Here is a 22790-nt window from a genome sequence, read left to right as displayed (position 1 = left end):
CTTATTTCTGATTTTAGGGGGAAATTTAGGGGGTTGAGAGGAGTAGCTTGAATTTTTTTTTATTTGTAAGAATCGTGTGGGGTACCATTAGAAAGCTTGCAAAAAATTGAGTCGATGGACTGATTTTGACTTCATTTTAGAGTGCAATAGTTTCGATAAAAATGCATTTAAAGTTGCAAGTTTTCATACAAAAATTTTCACCTCTGTGTCAAAACTAAAGCTAACAGGCAGCTGACCAATCAATACCCAAATTAAAGAAGCATGGAGACGGCGGGAAAATTATCAGCTTAACTTTATCTTTATTAGTTTTTCAACTGCAGCCTGATCTTTGGTTGCTTAGGGCTAGCTAACTGATGCTTACACTGGTCATTTCATATTAGGAAGTAGTTTTAGCGAGAAAGATCCTTAGTTAAAAGTTTGGCATTGAAATTTATGACTTATGTCTTTGATACAAAGTTTAATTCTGCTTGCTTATTTTTGTGGGATATTTTTTTTCTGTATAGCCTACTATAAGTATGAGAGAGATCTACAAAATACAACCTTATTATATTGCAAATAAGTTTAAATTTCGAACGGGCTTTCCAACCAATTGACTATCTCAATGTGCCCAGTAAGAATAATATTTATTATTGCAGTTTATCTGAAAAAATTCAAATTAAGAATTCCGTTCTTCACTGTCGTTGTGTTTTTTTTTTCACAATAGAGCACATAGAGTTAGTAAGGCGTATAGAGAAAGGGAACGGTGCTCTGAACACCGTAGTCTTGACTTCGTGCTTGGCCAATTATTTATTTATAGGTTATTTTAGTTTATAGGTTATTTTAGTTGTAGTTGTAGCTTTATGTAGTTTTTAATTTTAGTATATATTTTTTTTTGTTTAATAAATAACTTATCCTATATTTCCCAAAATTCAAAACCGCGTACGTAACATTTTTTTATTAGACCGAATGAATTGAACGAAATGCATGACGTTTTATTTTTACTATTTTTACATTTAATGTTATTGTCATTATCAATATGATCCCACTAAACACCAACGAAATCTCTAGTAGCGAAATTTATTCTTAATTTATACATAGTAAATCTCAGACGCCTTAATTACTGATAAGTAATAACATTAAAAATGTTGTCTACTAAAAGAGTAGAGTAGTAGAGTGAAAACATCTTATTATTATCATAAACCAGTTTTAAGTTTGCTTTATCAACATTGTGCTGACCGGTATTATACTCTTTACTGCACTGTAACGGTTAGTGAAAAGTAAATTGAAAAAAATAACCGATTCACTCACCACTAGCTATCCCGCTACCACAGTTATGAGTACACTGCAACAGTAACACTGTTTGTTTATCTGCCAATGATAAAACGATACGGCATGGAACCAAAACAGTCACGCAATGTGCACGTGTTCAACGCTTTGATAACCGCGCCATCTAGCTAAGGCCTCTCGAACTAATGTGAACTCACTTTGACGAAAATATTATGAACTTAGCTCGCACGTGTTGCTAAAAATGTAAAGTTGTTTTATAGCGGCTACAGGTGGCTGAAGTGTACGATATCTATAGTGATAAGCCAGATTTTGTGAGATATTAGGTTAACGCAGTTAAATAGTACCTAAGTATTCTAGCGGATTGTGATTATTATCTTTTTATACTTAAAATATCTGCTAACGAAAATACATTTAAGCAAGCACTTACACTAATTAGTAGTTATCATGTAGATGACTACATGAATGATATTGTTATAGTAGTTATTTAAAATTATGAATATAGCCTTTCCATTGTGTCTATATGTATAATGTATAACATAGTTGTTTAATAACCCTTCGTGTCCTCATGTATGCCAGTGTTGTTTGAAACGCACACGTCGTCTTCAGGCAAGACTTGAAAGGAACTAAGTTCATGGAAAATTTCTTTCACATAAATCTTTTCAGAATTATCAACGTGGTTGTTATCGCTCGCTACATACTTTGCACGAGTAAAAGGAAGCATCTTGCATGACCGCGCTAATCTCAAAAGGCACCGAACCGACTTAAGAGGATTTCGCCATTCTAGATTATTTGTACCCGGGATTCCAGCGTTAAAAAGTTTAAGATGAAGTCGATTCGTTACAAAGAAAGTACAAAAAGAAAGATGTCTGCGATACTAATAAAAAATTCAGAGTCCGTAAGAAGTATTGTAAAAGTAGGTAGGCAGGTCTATAAGTTGTTATTTGAAAATGCATTTCAAATGTTGCCAAATGGCCTACCTACATAGCCTATCTACAGAATTATTGTTTCATTACTGGACAATCGAGAAAGTAAACTAGATTACATACCTGTCCATTCAAACTGTTAAATATAAAAACATTTATAAAATTGACGATAATTAGTATATAAAATAAATATTATAGGTATAAGCAAAAGGACGTTAATGACGGCAAAAAATAAGTTAAAAGACCAAGTCCAGATAGTTTCAGAACATTAAAAATACATTACGGCACTATCTTAAATTTATATCCTGTCGAGGAAGGTATTTTCTGGAGGTATCCCAATCACATAAAATCTGCTCCCAGATGATAAGTATATCATGTCCGTTCCAAGCATAGACTAGGAATCCTCTAGACCGAGTTTAGAGCAATTATTTCATGCCAAAAATGCCGGGGTGCGCGGGACGAGGTGAGCGAAGTCCCGTGCCGTGATTGGTCCGTTCAAAGACACGGACGTCACACAAAGACACTTTCGACTCGAACATGGAGTAAAATTACCGTATGCGTGGCAGAGGGGGTAGCGCTACTATGCTCAGTCTGGAGGATGTTTTGTCTGTGGTTCCAAGATTTTTCAGAGCCCCCTGGCATTTTTTTTATCGAAATTGGGTCAAGAGAGCCGTAAAGAGTGAGAACGGACTCACACGTTTTGTGATTTATATGTATGAAGCGTGGTGTGTGAACACTTATCGTATTGCATGAAGTGGCTTAATCTTTTGTCTGCTTCTGTCAAAAATTTCGTAAAAAATTTGTAATTTTAAGCTGGTTTGTAATAAGTAAGTACGGAATTACAGATTAAGGCATGCAGAATTTTTATCTGTGAAAGAACACTTAAGGTACCTATTATTGAAATTTATACGACTTCTTGTTCGTAAGTTCTATAAAACTTCCAGTTCTTCTAGTGTTCGTTTTGCATAAAATTGCTCGTCAAAGTACCGAGTCTACTTAGGAGTTGACTTAGCGGAAAATTTCCGGATGATTTGCAGAGCGATGTCTAGACTATCCGGTTTCCTTATAATTATTGACCTGGATGAATTCTTCTGAGAGTTGTCTAATTTCGTGGTAAAATTGAACATTCACAAAATCATATACATAATATAATATGCTGTCTAAAATTTTCTTTGATAACATATCCATACGCTGTTTGAGCAGATCATACTTATCTCTTCAAGTTATTATCAGTTATTAGCCTTATCTTGGCGGTTAATACGGTTATGCTAATTAGTTTTCTCCACGACGTGAAGATTTAAGTGGACAGGTTTAAACAGCGCGTTTCAGAATGCTATGGTAAGAAAATTGCAAAATGATGGGCGACAAAGCTTTCTAAAATAGGGTTATTTCAAGTTAGTACTGTCAGCAGTAAAATATACCGGAATTAAATTCCCTTCCAAGTCTTCCAACCTTTACGATTGAATTCATTAAGTTTTAAGTCAGACTAAAATGAAATGTAGACGCTGATTTTATTAACAAAGGGACGACCGAATCGAAATTCATAAATGTAATAAATCGGCGTAATCAAGAATGCTACACTTACTAATTTGTAAAACGTTCACAATTGGATTTGAGTCTTAATGTTTTGAATTAATTTGCATTTATAATTCATTTAAATATTTGAATGTTTCCTAGATTGTTTGGATAAATTTGTCTCTGTATTTTATTAATTTATTTACTGTAATTTCGTTCTATTCATGTTTGAATAAAAACTAAGCTATTTTAAATATAAATAAATAATTCACAGACATATTGTATTTAAATTCTTCATATATTTCAGCAGAAGCATAAATCGTACAGAAATTATTTTATATTTGTGTAATTTATTTATTTATTTATTTAGAAATTTAATTCAGGCAACAAGGCCCATATTACAAATACCTTACAGACTAACATACATATGTATTTTATAAACTTAAAACTAAACACTATTTAGTCGACAAAACACAATTTCTAACGCGCGTTAATATACTGATGTACCTACTAAACCTACTTAGAGAAAATACATTAGTAGAGACAGTAGGTATTCCATTAATGGGTGCAACTGTTCCAGCGATCCATTTGCTTGAAAGTATCGTTCGTACAATTAATAGAACACATGCTGCTTTTATGAGGGTGTTTAATTGGACTTTAACTGCCGCCGTTATCGCATTCATTCTGTTCGATTACCTATATAACCATGAGTATAACCATGTGCATCCATTTTATACAATATCGATTGTTTGATATTTAAATAGAACTCTATTGTGTTTGCTTTCGCTTGCTCTTTATCGCTTTATGTTATAAGAACTCTATTTTATTTTATTTTTTAGCACAAAATGAGTATTAGCTCTTCTTCTTGTCTTGATTCCATATACCTATGTAGGTATATTATAAACGACTGTGTCGTGTTGTTGACAATATGACGACATGTAGATAGTGGTTAGAAAAAGGGAAATTGCAATAGAAATGAAAAATATATAGCTAGAAATGTAATAGGTTTGTAAATAAAATCAGTATATCGCGTATCTAGATGTAAATGATTACAATAGATTCTAGAAAATCTGTTTTCACAATTCCACAGCATATTAGTATACACTGAATTATACATTGGTCTGTTGTATGAACACGGCCCTATGGGCTTAATTGCGCATTATGTCATTAGTTGAAGTATTTTGCGGCTTTTTCTGTATCCCTGTAATTTGTAAGTGTAATTGCTTTAATTGCTTCTGCTAAATAATTTATGTAGCTTAACTAGCTTATGCTACTAATTATTATCCCCGCAGATCTTATTAGAAGTCTTATGTAAACCAAACCTGTTGCAGTACTGCGGAAATCATTCATTTCGCGACTTGAATTCTGGCTTTGGCAGGAACAGTTATGCTAACTTTATCTTATCTGGGGAGGAAACCTGTTCTGATAAAGGACCCGCTAAAGAGGTCACCGCGTTGCAGGGGTGAATAAAAAGTTATGACCATATCCATAGGTGTGGCTAGTGGTCTAAGCCGCGACCTTCCTTTGTTCGCGGCAGGGGCGCTGCGAGCGCTCGCCGGTCGCTCACTGCCGCAGTCGAGCTCGGCCATTATTCTGTGCGCGCGTGCCTTGCTTCAATTCACCAGCAAAACTTTCTTACGTCAAATCAATGGATATAACCTAACACGCCGCGCACTCAGTTTCGTATGAAATGTGATTGTTATTGTGTCTAAATGGCGTCTCTAATGTGCCCGTAGTAGTGACGTGCAGTGCTACAGTTTGCAGTGTTAATGATGTAATTTTTTTTGTGTGCCGTGTTGTGTTTAAAAAGGAGCAATGAGTATCCAAAAGTGTTTTCTGGATAACTCCAGCAGGATGATAAAGGCAATGTCAACTGCGAAGTCGAGCTCCAGCGAAGTGAAAACGGTAAGCCAAGTAAATTTCTAAACGCAAACTTCATAAGCGTGAATGTTTTGGTATAATTAACGACCTCGTCCATACATCCGTTTTAGAAGGATTTTGGGTAGGTAAATGTTTTTTATTTATAGGTTATATTTGCTCAGCCAAATCAAACCTAAAGGTTAACAGAACTGCTCGGAACTGCAATTAATGTACGATAAGATTCGCATATTTCATAAATCATTAAGGTTATGAACGTTACATAAATTGGAGCTTCCGTAACGTCCGTATCTGTAAATATTTGTTTTGCATAATGTTTCCTTATTTAATAGGTAAATGACATGGTCCTCCATTGGTTTAAAATCATCGTCCGTAAACGTCATTCAATGCACGTGTTATCGCTCAAAACCGATAGGCACTCGTAACATAGTAACGATTGTGTTTATTTACGGTAAACATTAAAAACGTGCCTGTAAACAATTAGCATGCAATTATAAATTACCACGCTTTTCTTACTAGAACAAATATGTCACACAATCACCTCTTCCACTTAAAATGTATTCACGGCAATCCAATCAACTAAATAAAATATTTTTCACAAGATAAACAACTAAACTGAGTGCGGCACTACATACATTCATTTTTGATCGAATGAATGAATGAAACAAGTGTCAACGACCGGGTGACATTGTCAGATACCGCGTTATGGTGTTGAGCTATCGTCAAGTCAAGGTACATATACGCAATTGTTTTAATCTATTTATAAACGGATCGTCTCGAGTTTAAATTTAGATCTGATTTCCGCAACAAAATACCATCTTTGCTTACGTAGTCATTGCTAGTCACAAATAAACAGGGGCATATTTTAAGTCAATTTTTGTATAAATTAGCATTCCTTTAAGTAATAACTCGTTTTGTAGGACTATTATGTGGAACTAAAATAATTAGGTGCATGTTTTAAACGTGAATAGTTTTTAATCGATTTAGATATTAGGTACAATCATTAAGTAATAGTAGCGTATGAAACCACGCGCCAAAAGTAGGTACTTATCTACCTATACTTCGTTTTTTTTAACATTAGAAAGAACTTGAAAGGAGGTAAGCGATCTTGACATGTCTTTTAATTGAAAAACGCTTTTTAAAAATCAATAACTATTACTTATGAAAGCAGAAGAATATACATGATCGTATTAGATTCATAATTGTTACATATTTGCCGCAACTTATTTTTAGAACGTGTTTTTCAATTAAAAGACACATCAAGATTGTTTACCTTATTTCTAATGCTAAAAAAACGAACTATAAGAACTGTCACAGACTTTTTGTTGATTTTATTTGTTCTGAAATATGAATTAGTGTTATACCTATGTAATGTAGTATGTATGTTTTTCTTTGGTACGTTACCTGCGGAAAAATTAGATACACAGCTAAGGCAGCCGATTTGCGCAAGCAATATGAATATAGGTAATATTATACGTATAAATAAACATTTAAAAATCTTAACATTCAATTACAATAATAACATTGTAGATGACATTGGCAGAAAGATATTACACATTTGATTTTGAGTTAAAATAATAAAGCCCTTAAGAATAATAAAGAAAGTAAAGTAAGTAATAATTTTATCGCCACTCGCTTCGATTTTCCTCTATTCCGCACTTGTATCGTAAATAACTATTTCACATCACTAATTCGGAAAAGGGCTTTTTCTTCCCCGCTAGGAGGGATCAAAGTAGCACTTTTCCTCCCTGCTAGGGGGGATCAAAGTGGTACTTTTCTGTTATAGGACACATTTTTTTTTCATTTTTACATACAATTTTTTTAGCTTAAATAGTGTTTTGATACATGATAATTTCCTCATTAATTTATTTTTTTATTTTCCTCATAGTTGATGTGAAAAGCACTCACATGCACGGTATCAAAATTATTTCGTCTTGGGCGTTAACACTTGTATCCCTCATTACGCTCAGGATTCTACTTTAGAAACCATCGCTTCATTCAGGATTCAATGTACGCTCTTGACGGAAATATATAATTTTAATCCCTTGTAACACAAACTACTATTATTGCACCACAAAAGAAAATTATGCGGCAAAAGAGCAATGAATTCCATACATAAAATAAGTGCAACTATTTTTTCGATCGTAAAAAAAAATTGCATCAATGACAGATTCAATGAAAAGTCATACGTGATAATTTTTAGGGTTCCGTACCCAAATGGTAAAACGGGACCCTATTACTAAGACTCCGCTGTCCGTCCGTCCGTCCGTCTGTCACCAGGCTCTCGTCCGTATCTCGTGATCTGTGTTAGCTAGACAGCTGAAATTTTCACACATGATGTATTTCTGTTGCCGCTATAACTAAAAACAGAATAAAATAAAGATTTAGTGGGGCTACCATACAACAAACGTGATTTTTGACCGAAGTTAAGCAACGTCGGGCGGGGTCAGTACTTGGATGGGTGACCGTTTTTATAGATAAGGGTACGGAACCCTTCGTGTGTGAGTCCGACTCGCACTTGCCCGGTTTTTTTTAACTTTCGATTGGCGTTTTCTGTTCTGTCAACGATTGTGACTTGGCTAGGCCCCCTAGTATGTACATTCTCTTTTCGATTGGCGTTTGTCGACAAATGCTTTTCATTTTACGGCAGCCAGGGGTGGCCAACTTTTTTTGCGTTATGCACATCTATCTATAGGGAATATTAGGCAAAGCTCTGCATAGGTGGCGTAACTAGTACACATACAGTAAACAAACATCAATGACACAACATACGTCACTACGTCAATCACATGGCTTACCATGAAATACGACAATCGAAAGTTCGGTTTCTGCCTCTCTATCACTCTTGCATATTCGATCGATAAAGAGGCAGATAACTAAATTTAGATTTTCGCGTTTACCGGTAGGCCCTTGTTAACAAACCGCCTTGATGCATCAATGTCATATTTTATTGTCTGTGAAAACTTGTCAAAACACAGTTTAAGGCACAGTATGTATAAGTTAGTCTATGAATTTACTATAGTACTACTGCTGCACTCTTGCGGCAGAACATTGCAGTAATATCCCCTATTCCAGTAGCATTCCAGTCCAGTGACCGAAACTGAATTGGATCATATCGATTACATGAATTCCAGTCATTTGAGAGTTCTTGTGAAGCGTTAGCACTTAGCATGGATTGGGTAGCATGGTTTAGCGAGCCCTATGTCCCTAATGAGGGATAACAGGAATGCATCATCATCATCATCATGGATTGGGTGAGCTGGAATCAATAAATAGACCGTCAATCCAGTCAGCCGGCGTATTATGGATGGCTTTATCCATCTTTATCCACCTGATAAAAGAACTGTCACTTTTTAATACCATGGGATAGAAAGTGACGGACACCGTTTTATCACGCTGTCACGTAGACAAGAACGACCATCATATCTGTACTGGACTGGAATGCTCACTGGAATGAGTATATTCCAGTGCTAGCTTACATTATTTATTATAGTGTAATTCCAGTGATGGTTTCGATCACTGGACTGGAATGCTATTGAAATACATGTGAATCGGGCATTAAGAGGGAAGAATAGGTACTTTTTTCATACAATTTTCATTTCGGGAGAAACCGGTTTCCACTAAATAAATCTTAACAACTCACTTTGATTTTGATGTCGATCGCTTCAGCATAATATATTCTAGGTACATATATAACTTCGCTTAAAAAAATATTCTGTGATCAAAAACCAAGGTAGTTTTTGGCCTAGGTCAAAATCAAGGCCTAGAACTTCCTGGAAGTTTTAACCTATTGTCCGTCCCGGGCCGAGGTTGACCCGGCTAGAAGCACCTGTTGCAATGCTGCCCTAGTTACCCGGGTCGGTATGCGCTCACGACAACTGTGTACATGTACATACATACCTATACCTGGCCAGACTACGTCATTTGTTCTGTTGGCTAAGTGCAGTGCGTGGTGGGGGAACTAAAAGTGATACCAATTGTGGGCTCTAATTTACGTACTAAGTTTTTCGCTTAAACAAACATCAGCCTAAGTCCAATTAAGTCATAGGAGTCATAGGACCCATAGGAGAGTCATTAGGACAGTCAGTAAATAGTAAAAAAAAAAATTGTCACTTATTACTTATTTCACTAAAAAAACAACGGGTTGTATTCCGGGAGTGCCGGCAGAAGTGAAAACTCAATGACGCACTATGTATAATTGAGGTTAACGCCATCTAGCGTTATTTCGTCGCATTACTTGAAACCCCTAAGCACATCACTGTTAGTACTCGAGTTATATTAGTACCTACCAGTTAGAGGGAAACTCACTAGATGACATTTAAATCAATAAAGAATAACTCATTGTAACAGTTTTTCGATCAGGTCACGTGTCCGTCTTACGGTCACGTGACATCTGTTACGAGTTTAACATTTTTTCCCCATCACAAAAAGTGCACAGCGCCGCTATAGTTATTTACGATACAAGTGCGGAAAAGAGGAAATTCGAAACGAGTGGCGATAAATTAAAACACGACCGAAGGGAGTGTTTTAAATCGACACGAGTGCTATTTTACGAAAAGTGCTATTTTACGCACTAGTGCGGGAAAATAGGACCGTATGTACTGTAAAAGAAGTTTTCACTTCAAAAATACCAAAATCTTAATGGCTACTAATTATTACCACGACTGCCTTAGCAACTTACATTAACATATCTTATCATTTCATGCAAAGTTGTCAACGGAACACACACGTCAAGTAACGCAAAAGTAACGATATTTTTATCAGTTTATCGCGCCCACTGCAAACTGTCAGATTGAGATTGATAACTCACTGATGTACTGGCGGCGCTAACGGTTGACAGTTTTATCGTTTATCATTTCGTCGCGTTAGACTGATTGCTTGTCAAACAAGCGATTAGAGCAGCTAGTTATTGATTGTATCGAAAATTGACTGTGTTGTTATGTTGCTATGACTTCGTAATGAAATATCGTAACAAACTATAACTATACTTAGTTTTACTTTAGTTTCGTGTATCAATATTGTTTTATTTTCAAATCAGTCGCGACGGTTGTCATTTTAATGTTGAATAGGTCCCTGTTTAACTTTTTTTACAGTATATGGTATGGCAATATGTACTGTAAAACGTTGTACAATACACGTGCGGAAAGTTAATTCGCTCTCCCTTCGGTCGTGTTTCAATTTATCGCCACTCGTTGCGAATTTCCTACTTTTCTCACTTGTATCGTCATGTAATTAGCACTTTACGTGCCTATCTCGAAAATTGAAATTCCCGTGATATAATTATTGGGATATCATTCTTAACTCAGTGAAGGTTCAAATTGGCCTCATAGTCTAATAGTTTCCGTGTGATTTTTTCATGGCATTTGCATTTGTAAAAGCGTGTAACAATTCATTATAAAAACTTTTTTTTGTGTACAGCTGTTTTGTTTTAAACGTCAAACTTCTTTTAAATTATGACTTGCACGTCAGTGTGCTGTAAAAATTGCTGCAGAATTATCTTGGTCTGGCTTTACCCATCAAACCACTTCAGGTTGCCATAAGAGCCGCATGAGATCAGATGAAGCCAATACAAGTCTGTTTATTCTTCAATTGTTTACATTCGGGACTAATTACATTGAGGTAGGCTGATATCACTGTAATCCGATCCATCAATTAACCTTTGATCTGACGGCTATGTCTGTCTTGCTTCTATCCCCGTATTTTAGCAAATGTGAGAGTGGGAGAGTATAGTGTATGGGTGCGCGTGCGACTGTTTTTGTGCGCGGCGCGATATGGGATCTTATTGCATTTGGGTACAGAGCATTGGGAAGTCATGTTTAGAACTCGTATAACTTTGACCGGGGGATCGGTAAGCAGTAATGAAAAGTAGTTTTAAACCGAGTTGACTACATAAATGAGTTAATATTGTCTTCACCTCAGCAGCTCGAACAAGGGTAAAACTATAACACTTTAAACTCTCGCGTTTTGTACACATATTTAATTACACAATTACATTTGTTGGGACGTCAGTCTTTCCGTGACCACAGCTGGTGCAACTCAGCTGAAACGTCGTTAATGGTAAAAACAATGAAATTATATCGCGGTAGACCCGTTTGTGTAATTAAATAAGGGTAAAACTGTTTAGACGACAACGGTTTCACTAACTTGAATTTCTAGTCGATATTGGCGACATATTTCGGGCCCGTCGGCGGTCCTTCTTCAGGCTCGAAGGGTAAAACTGGTAAAAGTGAGCAAAGTCGCATTTTGTAATCGCTACGCTCGTGAATCTCTATTATAGATTCTCGGCTTCTCATTTTTATTATTATCACAAAATCTGAAAACGTCAAACGAAGGGAATATTTTCCATATCTAAATCAAGGAGGAAAATGGAGACTACGTTTGTATGCAAAGCGGTCGTCCCCTTTCCTCTTAGTTGCGGTGTGAATGCATCTTCATCACGACTATAGTCTGTATCTTTAGGTATTTAAATAAAAGTAAACAAATAATTTGTACATTTTCGGACCAACCAAATACAAAACCGCCTGGATCAGTCACTGAACGACCTGGATTTAACCTACATTATTTGATCGTGTAATGTTTTTATCTACCCTCGACTGGCTTAAGCCATTTGAGGGTAGATTGGGTGAGGGGATTGTTTGCTTTTATTTAAATACCTAACTTAAGACGAAAAATAAATAAAAAGATAATAAGCCAAGCCCCGCTGCCGGCGGCAATCTAGGTTAGGTTTTTTTATAATGTGTTTATATGTATTTTTTATTGTTTTGTAAGTGTTTTTATATTTTACTTTTATATCCATATTATAAATAACCTAACTTAAGAGGAGAAATAAATAAGGAGAATAATAATAATAATAAAATGCTTTATTGCACACTACAAAAGAAATGGTACAAAAGTATGAACAGGTACAAATATGTAGGTAACAACAGGTGGACTTATCGCTAAACAGCGATCTCTTCCAGACAACCTTCAGATAGTGAGAAGGCGAAACAAATTCAAGTTAACGGGTGGTGCGAAAATAAAACAAATAATAAAAATAAAAATAAAATAAAATACATAATACTATAGTACTCGTTAAGCGAATGCAATAACGCCTTTGTACTGGGTGGTCGGTGATAGTGCACCTTTGATACTTAAGCTGGTTTTATAAAGCTTTTATTGGTGCACTCAAGTTTAGTAGATACAGCTTTTAAGACATTCGACCATACACAGCACTTGAGTGCAGGTAATACAGGACCATGAGCACGGTCGCGTTTTTATCCCTTGTCACCATGCCTGTCACGTTCTAACAAGTATGTAAGTGCGAAAGGGACGCGCATAGTGATAGTCGATAAAAATGGAACCGTGCTGAGCCCGCTGGATTTCAGCTCAAATAAGTACTTTGTTGCGCGAAATAGTGAGCAAAAGCGTTTGCTCACCGCGGCCAAAGACCGGCATTATCAATTTTTTGATAGGGAAGACCGTCCTATGGCAAGAATTCTCGTAAATATTTATATGTGACGTTATCCATGAAAAGGGACCTTATTGTCGATGGCGCTTACGGCTTTATTAACGATGCTCCGATATAAATACAATGCTGCGCGACGCTGTGCGCCGTAAGCGCCATCGACAATAAGGTCCCTTTTCATAGATAATGCCCCATATATGTACTTCACTCAGACACACACTGCCAGACACACACACACACACAGTGTCAGAGTCACACTGCCCGATTCGAACTTTAAGATACGTCAAATAATAGATCTTGGAACGATATGGATTAGATGTGTCAGTGTCAAAATTTACGTTTATGTTTGAAGAAACGTCACATTTGACACTGACATATCTAATCCATATCGTTTTTAGATCTATTAATTGACGTATCTTAAAGTTCGAATCGGCGCAGATATCAGAAGGGAAGAGCTTTGCTCCTTCTGCTTTACCGACCTTCTGTAAATGGAGTAGCAAGAGTTAGAACGACGAAAGAGCTCGTAGACGGTCTTACCTTATAGACGGTTTTCTTCACATTAACCTTAATAAGAAACCTTATTTGGTAAGAAACATTGTACTCTTCCCCGCTGAGATGAAAACTTGTCTGTAGTCTCAAGATACTAAATTAGAATTGTAGAATCACTCGCTTGCACGAGACTCGAAATTAGGGCTCGCAGCAAAAATCAACTTTTCTCTCATTTTACACAAATATCTATTGTATCTGCTGCCTCATGTGGGTGGGTTATATTCATTTATTATGATCAGGTCTATACCTATACAGGTGGTGTTGTCTGAAACAAATTATATCGATCGGCCTTTATATACAAACATTACTATAATTATATAGGTAAATGGTGTAATAACGATAATTGTCACGAAATGAAGTTCCGGAGTAGTCATAGTAATAAGTTTTTAAACACAGTAGATAACAATAGTACCAAATACACCTACGTATGCGTATACACACCATAATAGGCTAGGTGACAAGTTTTTATTATTTGTTTTTAGTTTTTAATTTTAATTTAATTTATTGATTTTACTATTTATTTAGATACTCAACTAACATGTAAACTAACAGAAAATGGGCCGACAGTCGTGAAATAAAGACTATCAATTTCAATTTGAAATATTTATATTTTTTATATTTTTTGTCGTACCTACATTATATTAATTTATGTGTGTTTTTTATTTATTTCACAATTTATTTCAACAGGGCGTGCAAAGTGGCCTCAGAAAGGTCGGCCTGGCGATGCTGTCAATGTCGATGGCTCTTGATGACAGAAAGAAAGTCAGTAGCGTGTTGACTGTCACGTCATGTCATGTCATTACCATTGTCATTACGTTCGTGATCATTACTGCATTTATCATTCCCATCTAAATTAATGTCAAAGCCGGAAAAACAATTTTCTCCATTCATATAAGTAATCCAATAAAATTTTAAAATGTAATTATTTTATACAGAACCTTAAAAATGGGAAACTTAAACAATTTTTTAAATGTGATTATGTCTTAATTTATTTACATGTACGAATTTGCAGTTTTTTTCGATTTTCAGCTAAACGATTAAATAATTTCGGAGTTCAGACCCAAGTCATACTTTAGGTATAATTAAATTCCTTCAGCAAAGTAAGTGTAGGTAGATAACTCATATACACCTATACTCTTAAATAAACCGTTTATTATTAAGTACACAAGAGTTTGTATTTACATTATTATTGCAAAAAAGTAGCGAAAGAAAATTATCATTTCTTTGCAAGGCTTTGTTTCTCAGCATTTTCTGTAAATAATGTTCATTCCCATCCCATTTCACTTGACATTATTATTGCCCGACGGTACTTTGCCGCACAAGGGATACAATATCATTACCAGCATGCGCCGAGGAATGATGTACAGATTGTGATCGATTGTCATTTCCATGCAGGCATGAGAATTTTCGTGTGAATAACGGTAAGAATCTATTGTATTATGGAAATTTTGTGCTTTGATTTTCTGATATTTTGTGATGTTTGCAGACTTACCAGATTGACGATTATCGATAAGGTCGATTGTATTTCTATGGCAGTCTATAAATATTTACCCTTTAGTTTAAGAAGCATATTCGAATGTATTAAATAAGCAATTGATTTTAAATTAGAGACAACAGGTTTCTTCTTAATACAAACAGACAGATTGAAACGGTACCTATAGGTAGTTGCCAAGGAATACAATACAGGTCCAGTACTTTCCTTACTTATAAGTATTTTACAATCATGTAATTAAAAATCCTCCTTTAGCTTTGATACACAAACGCAAACGGTTATTAAAAGTTATCAACAATATGCCGCTGCTTTACTGCGGCAGTAAAAAAAGTTGCCAAAGTATTTTTGAGCCACCCTGTATTTTCTAGAATATCTATGTTAGGAAATATGAAATGGGCTGACTAACTGTATATAATATTATCCCAGAAACAGTCAAGCAGTGAATATTTCATGGACATAATATACGCACAATATGTATGTAAAACCCAAAATCCGCCTAAACGCAAGCAGATCTGCGAATTACGCATATTACAGGCCAATTCTAGTTTGAGTCATGAGATCTGTTTCTTTATTTTATTATGATACTGATCTGTCAGTGTCAAATTTGATATTTCTTCAACCAAAAACGTCACTTTTGACACTGACAGTATTCAGATCTTCAGATTAGATCAGTTTCCAATATGATACTGATATGAGTATCTTATCGGAAACAGATCGAATAACTAAAACTAGAATTGGCCTGTTAGTCTAGAGATGGTCAAGGCCGTGTATTAGGTACGTGCTAACTCAAGGTTTGTAGAAACATAACATTTTAGCACGTCGAGTGACAAATAGGTCGCTACGGCAAATTTGCTTATCACATACAAGATTGATGTTATGGGGAAATCCTGAAGAATGTTGACATTGTCGATTTTTTTTAACAAGCTTTTATTAGGTCGACCTGTATGTAACTAACTATACACCATTTAGGGTTCTAGCTAAATTGGATATTCCATAGCGTAAGTTTGGAACAACCAAGCTAGAACCATAAATGGCGTAACAATCGCGGAGCGTGATGCTGATGGTTAATACGTTTGTTATCTTGACCAAGCCCTCAAGACTTCCAGAATATGAAGAAGAACGCCTTGACGGTAGAAAGGAACCCGGATTCATCATGTCTACTACTTACATAGCATACTCCAAGCCTTTGACAGGTAGAACTTAAGAACACTAGCTTTGAACGCAATGCATCCAAGAGTCTCAGTATATATACCACTGTCAATTATCAGTCTTCTTCTACCTAGCGTTATCCCGGCCTTTGCAGGGGATCCGCTTTCCTACTAGCTTTCCTCCACTTTGCGCGATCCTGAGCGTCGTCTCGTGTGAGCCCCGTCACGCTCATATCTGCTTTCACGACATCGAGCCATCGCTTTTTTGGTCTGTCTGGGGTCGGTGCGTTATGTATTGTGATAATACTGTCAATTATCAGTATTATCACAATACATAACTCACTATTAATTGTTGCATTGTCAATGTACGACATAGGTGTGAATTTAGATGGCATGTAAGTGACAATCAGTCAGCGCGCATACGCCGTGGATATAACCACAACGTTTAGAGCTGTTTTTAGTGACTAGAGGGGGTCTAATGCGCTATAATTTCAATATTTTACCTTATCTGACGTTTCAGCTGGGTGATGTGTGGTCAGAGTGATCACGGGCCCGTCATCCGTATCGCGTTAGACCCGTTCTAAACATTATTGTGTATTACAAAACGCGAAAGTATTATAATTCAAATTTAATCAAAAAACAAAACAAGTGAATCTAAACCGTAATTATTTACCTAATGTTAGTGTTATAACTTCTGTATTTGTGAATTTAAAGGCGCAACATTATTTCCATGAAGCATTGTGAAAGGTTTTATAGTGTAAGTATTAATTTAAATATGTACCAGGTGAATGGTAAAGATTGAAATGGTGATGAAATCTCAGTGAGGGCATTTAAAGGAATAGCTTGTTAGTATAGGTAGAATTTTTCACCACATGGTGACAAGGTGAACACATCCCTACGACGAAAACAATAGAAACTTAATCTTGCAGTAAGTAAAGTAATAAATAGTGCAATGAGTGTAAAATGTGAATAATAAGTGACAAACATGTCGATATTTTATCACGGGTCGACGTCAAGTGTGTCGACGGTGTGTCGTGTGTCGAAGCCGACGTTCATGCAGCGGGTGTCGCTGGCGCTGCCACACAGACGTAAGGTTAGTATACCCCGGGGTGCTTTATTAGAGCCAAAATCTTTAATAATTTTTGTTTTTTTTTTACTCAATTATATATGCGTGAATAAAACTACAGAAACCTATGGCCGATTATTTGAAGATAAGATAAGATAAGAGATAAGATAATAATTTATTTCATTTCAATCTTAGTTGGTAAATACATAGTGGTCGCGTCCTCCTATTAGGTATAAAGTACCTGTATCAAGGAGACTTCTCGATCTTCCAGATTACATAAAAAAAATCTATAGGTACTAAGAGAGGTTAATGAGATTAACATTATAAATTCTATAATGAATTAACAAATTGGTAAAATGTATCAATTTTTTAGGTACTTGATTTTGATTCATCATCATTTTTTCATCATTTCAGCCTATATACGTCCCACTGCTGGGCACAGGCCTCCTCTCATGCCCGAGAGGGCTTGGGCTATAGTCCCCACGCTAGCCCAATGCGGATTGGAGACTTCACATACACCTATGAATTTCTTCGCAGATGTATGCAGGTTTCCTCACGATGTTTTCCTTCACCGAAAAGCTAGTGGTAAATATCAAATGATATTTCGTACATAAGTTCCGAAAAACTCATTGGTACGAGCCAGGATTTGAACCCGCGACCTCCGGATTGAAGGTCGGACGTCATATCCACTCGGCTACCACCGCTCATTGGTGTCGGCCATTGACATAGATATCTAGGGACTGGCTTTACGGACAATAATAATGAGGCATGACAGGGGCCAGTACAGCGGTGTGACACCGGTACAACGCGATTGGTTGATGAGTTCGCATCACGCGCGCGATTGGTTGATGAGTTCACATCACGCGCGCGATTGGTTGATGAGTTCGCATCACGCGCGCGAATGGTTGATGAGTTCGCATCACGCGCGCGATTGGTTGATGAGTTCGCATCACGCGCGCGATTGGTTGATGAGTTCGCATCACGCGCGCTATTGGTCGCAACTAGTTGCGTTAGACTGCACGATTGGCGGGAATTCGTGAGTCACACCGCTAAACTAGTACCATTTTTAGTGCCCGTAAGGCCAGTCCATAGATATATACGTTAATGAAAATAGGCGAATAAAATGTTCCTGATACCAGAGGTATCTGTGAATGTTATAAATAACAGAGCAAAGGATTACTCAAGGGAGTTTCCGTAACTGTTGTTGATATCGCCACGAAGCAAGATCTTAGACCTGTAAATTATGTTTTGAATTAATAGTATTAATACCGTAGCCGATAACTGACGCTATGAATAAACACTATACCTACTTAAGTGTAAAAAATGGCTTTTTTGCCCCCATCACTATCTGAGCCGATATTTATTTTATTGTCGTTTTTTTCATTTTTGTTAGATTTTGATAAAATTTGGTGTATATAAGGGTAATTTCACCGTATGTCCTACAAAATCTTCCACTAAGTTACGATAACGTATGGATCGTAGCTCAACTGAATTTTTCATTAAGTACATTTTTTTTATCGCAAATTGGGATTTCCTGTTTATTCCGACTAGATCACCAGAATGAGAAGTCTTTCATCTTCAAACATACCTATTTTATCAAAAATACTGATCTATATATAAAATTTTGTTATAGTGTTAACTTTTCGTAAGCTTATAAGAGTCAAAATCATTAAGGGATTTTTCGTTTTCGCTTAAAAACGGCGAAGATATTGTAACCCAACGAAACATGCTGTATATTTTCCCTAACCACATACTTTACAATCATTTCAGAGCGTATTGCTGTTACAGTAATAAAAAACCTTTCAGTTTACAGAAACCAATATTTATAGGTATCGATAAAAATGGCGGCCACTATCAGTGAATGGCCAGGGCTGCTGCTGGGGATACAATTTTGTTTATATGAATCTACTTACATAAAATGTATGTACATATAACATAAAGTACAATATAAATTCCCTCCATCATCATCAACTTAAGAGTTATTCTCTTGTCGGTGGAGTATCTTCCAGCTTTCCCTATCCTGCGCCAGCTCTTTGACTTTTTGATACGACACGACCCCCACTTTTTCTTTCACTTGCTCCAAAAAGCTGCGTCTGGGTTTTCCTCTTCCCCGCTTGTGTCCTATCCGCCCCTCCAAGATAGTTTTAAAGAAGTGGTCGTGTCGTATTAAGTGTCCAATCATTTTTCCGCGTCTATTTGCGATGGTGTCCAGGATAGCTCCCTAGATAGATAAATTCCCTCCGTGAGGCGTAAATTGACGGAAATGTGTTTCAATTAGGCACTTTTTATTTATCTCGTAAGTGAGTGCTTTGTATATGTAGTATCTAAGTTATAACATAACACTTTATTTTGTTCTTAGTTTTTCAGTTATTTTTTTTCTTTGTTTTTACACTATTTAATTGGTGTCCTGTCACCGGTAGAAGGGTTTGATTATGTAAGCGAATGTTGTTAGTTTTGGTTTGAGTCTTATCTCTTTCATGTGTGCGATGTGTGTGTGTGTGTGTGTGTGTGTGTGTGTGTGTGTATGTGTGTGTGTGTGTGTGTGTGTGTATGTGTGTGTGTGTGTGTGTGTGTGTGTGTGTGTGTGTGTGTGTGTGTGTGTGTGTGTGTGTGTGATGCGTGTTACTTAAGTATATGTTTTTACTACATATCTATTTGCGAGTTCCTGTAATTGGCTCTATATATCTATTTATGATTCCATTGTCATTTAGTTAGCTGTTGGATCTCCTTATGTAAATAAATAAATGGTCAATAAAGATATAAATAAAGATAATTAATATAGACGCCAGAAAACATAAAATTAAAGTAATAATACTTCGCTATTTTATATTCTCGGAAGTTTCTATTTTTATTTTTATTACGGATGAATAGGTATAGCAAAAAGATAACAATATCTTTTTTTTTGTTAATTTAATTTTCTAGTGAGCTAGCGTGTTGGATCTGTATTAGGGAATGCAAATCGGTTATTTTCGGTTATTTTTTGTATGGAAATTATCGGTTATTAACCGAAATCGGTTAATAACCCTATCAAAAGACCGGGATTTATAGGCCCGTGAAATCCAAAATGGAGTTACACATATAATTGACAAATAATAAGGTAAACGTACTAGTGCTTGACATGCTAATGCCCAATAGATGACACCTTGCTGTCACCTCTAAAGACAATGACTTAAGTTTCAAGATGACATGTACTGGGACCGCGTCGAGCACCAGTACGTGTACCTTATTATTTACGTAAATTATACATACTTACTAAACTTATATTATTTAGGGCCACTCACTAACCCGGGGTTAACTGGTTAAACCTGCAGTTACCATGGTTACCAGTACAATTTGACACTGGGTTTACGGTTTAACCGCTTAACCCCGGGTTAGTGGAATGGTGCAAGTGGCGCTTAAAGAAGGTATAATTTTCAGCAGCACTGTTAACCCTGCACAGCACTCGGCATAATGAAACGACCTGTGCCTTCACAAAGGCGAAAAAGTCGATGGACGATGGAACGGGAATGACAAAAGGCACTTATTGAATGGTACCATCGCCCACACTGTTAACTGTACATCGGTGGACCTTTATGCCTTTTGTAATAAGGTCCGCCGATGTACAGTTAGGTGTGTTGCTGTTTGTACTCTCACTATTATCAGTATCCCTAGTGTAAATTTCATTCGATGTTCGATGAATTCGATTCGATTCGACGAGCGTTCGCGTTGTGGTCTAAGAGCTAGCCACGGCAACAGGTGTGCAATTTATAGAGCAACGAAATCCCTCTAGTTAGTGTGCCATACTATCATTATTAATTAATCCGGGCGCCTGGCAGCTGTTTAGCGGTGGGTGTGGTAGTGGATGAGCAACAAAGTGGTTGTAAAATCAATTGAAGGTGTGCAATTTATAGAGTTCTGTGTTTGGTGTGATATAATAGCTAATTATGTATTTAATTCAAATATAACAATGCCAGGCGTTTTATTTGGGGGAAAAGTAGTGCCAGGTGATGAAAATACACAATCACTTGTGCGCCTGCCAGGCGCGGATCCACCGTTGTGGGCACGGTGGGCATGCCCACAACCCTAATAGGGTGCCCTATTGATTCCCCAAGTAAAATTAAGCCGATTTTTGTTTCGCAGACGCTTTGGCAGAGCAACATTTGGCAGAATTTCATTAGGTATAAAGTACGCAGAGTAGTCAGTGGATCGATACGCAGATTTACTTTTCGTAGAATGATCGTTTGGTGAACGTCAAAATTGCCCGAGTAAATTAACCATTGGCCGAAACACGGTACCTAGGTACTTAGTTAAATAGAACTCCTAGCTGTCATAAGTATTTAATTTATATCAGCTGACAACTCAAATTATTAGTGATACAGAATAAACAGCATTTTTTTTAATTGTTAACTTATGGAGTCTTAAATTTAAACATTCAGAAAATTTTGTACAAATTCTTAAAATAATTCCAGCTTTTAATTGACTGTCTATGTCTAGTGGGTATGGAAAGGGCTCCATAGACCTTACAAAAAATCGCATGCCATTTTTGGTAAAATTCCGATTACTTAAGTGTAGGGCAAGTGCTCCACATCGTGAATTAAAAAAAAATGCATTTTCTTATCTTACTAACAATTAGTTATTCACCATATTTATAAATGTACGGAGATTTTTTGGCTCTGAAAAAAAATATGTTAATAACTTGTAATTGTGTATAATAAAAGTGTTATTTTATTAATAACTAAATAGATCATCGTAAAATCATCGTAATAGAAATGTTTTTTGTAAATTCGGAAAATGATACACGTGTGTAAATAACCACTAAATAAGCTTCAAGGTTTCATTGTTGTTTTCTACAGTTTTCGCATTACGCCAGATGTTTAATTGATAACTAAATAGTATGAAAATTAATAGTATTTATTTAGTTATAAAACATTACTCGACTGAAGGTTGCTTGATGAAAAGATTACTCTAGGTACCAAATATAATTCTTCTAATAATTGGTCTGCTAATTTACACAGAAGCGTACTGAATGATATGTGAATCAAGAGTCTACCAAAAGTTAGTCAATCAAAATTTACATCTACGAATAATTGACTCAGTGAAACCATTTTCAGCGAAACGTTGTAAGCGAATCGACAATTTGCTAAAAATTGATCGGGGAATCATTAGGGTACCCCAGCTGAATACAGAGCCCTAATTATTTGCAAGAATATAGATTATTTACTAACAGGGACAATTATTTCTAGCTTAATGCCAGCTTTTAATTTACAGCCGAAGGAGTTTTTTAGCGTAGTTATCTAACTAAGTGTGTATAGACTGAAATAAATCGCTTGCGATCCCTCTGCGCATTTATTGGTCAGGGAATCATCAGGTACCCTCGACTCGCACTTGGCCGATTTTAGAGTGGCTGTGACCACAACCTTTTTTGAGGGCTGGATCTGCACCTGGCACCTGCAGGAAGATCCTTGATTTCCACAACTCCCATTGCCAAAATTACCGGATTAAGTATTTAATTTTTTTTACTATGAGAAGT

At 36.3% G+C, this 22790-nt stretch overlaps 2 protein-coding genes across 11 annotated transcripts in view; one reads left to right on the top strand and one right to left on the bottom strand.

The window, feature by feature from the left end:
- LOC134798444 (5-formyltetrahydrofolate cyclo-ligase-like) overlaps positions 1 to 22790 on the bottom strand; it is a 32431-nt gene that overhangs the window by 5721 nt on the left and 3920 nt on the right. The gene's annotated exons all lie outside the window — the stretch shown is intronic.
- Positions 5055 to 22790, top strand: part of LOC134798418 (transient receptor potential cation channel trpm) — a 407980-nt gene continuing 390244 nt past the window's right edge. For 4 of the 10 annotated variants that reach the window (XM_063770843.1, XM_063770841.1, XM_063770839.1 and 1 more), the window contains exons 1-2: positions 5057 to 5609; positions 14263 to 14337. In XM_063770843.1, coding sequence (XP_063626913.1) covers positions 5520 to 5609; positions 14263 to 14337 — 165 coding nt within the window. In that variant the 5' untranslated portion in view covers positions 5057 to 5519. Of the gene's footprint in view, positions 5610 to 14262; positions 14338 to 22790 lie in introns of all 10 variants that reach the window. The other 6 variants (XM_063770838.1, XM_063770837.1, XM_063770836.1 and 3 more) reach the window with 3 other exon arrangements.

The sequence above is a fragment of the Cydia splendana genome, chromosome 16, assembly GCF_910591565.1.
Source record: "Cydia splendana chromosome 16, ilCydSple1.2, whole genome shotgun sequence".
Taxonomy (NCBI): Eukaryota; Metazoa; Arthropoda; class Insecta; order Lepidoptera; family Tortricidae; genus Cydia; species Cydia splendana.
Note: the sequence above shows the minus strand (reverse complement) of the source record. Positions and strands in the feature narration are given on the sequence as shown.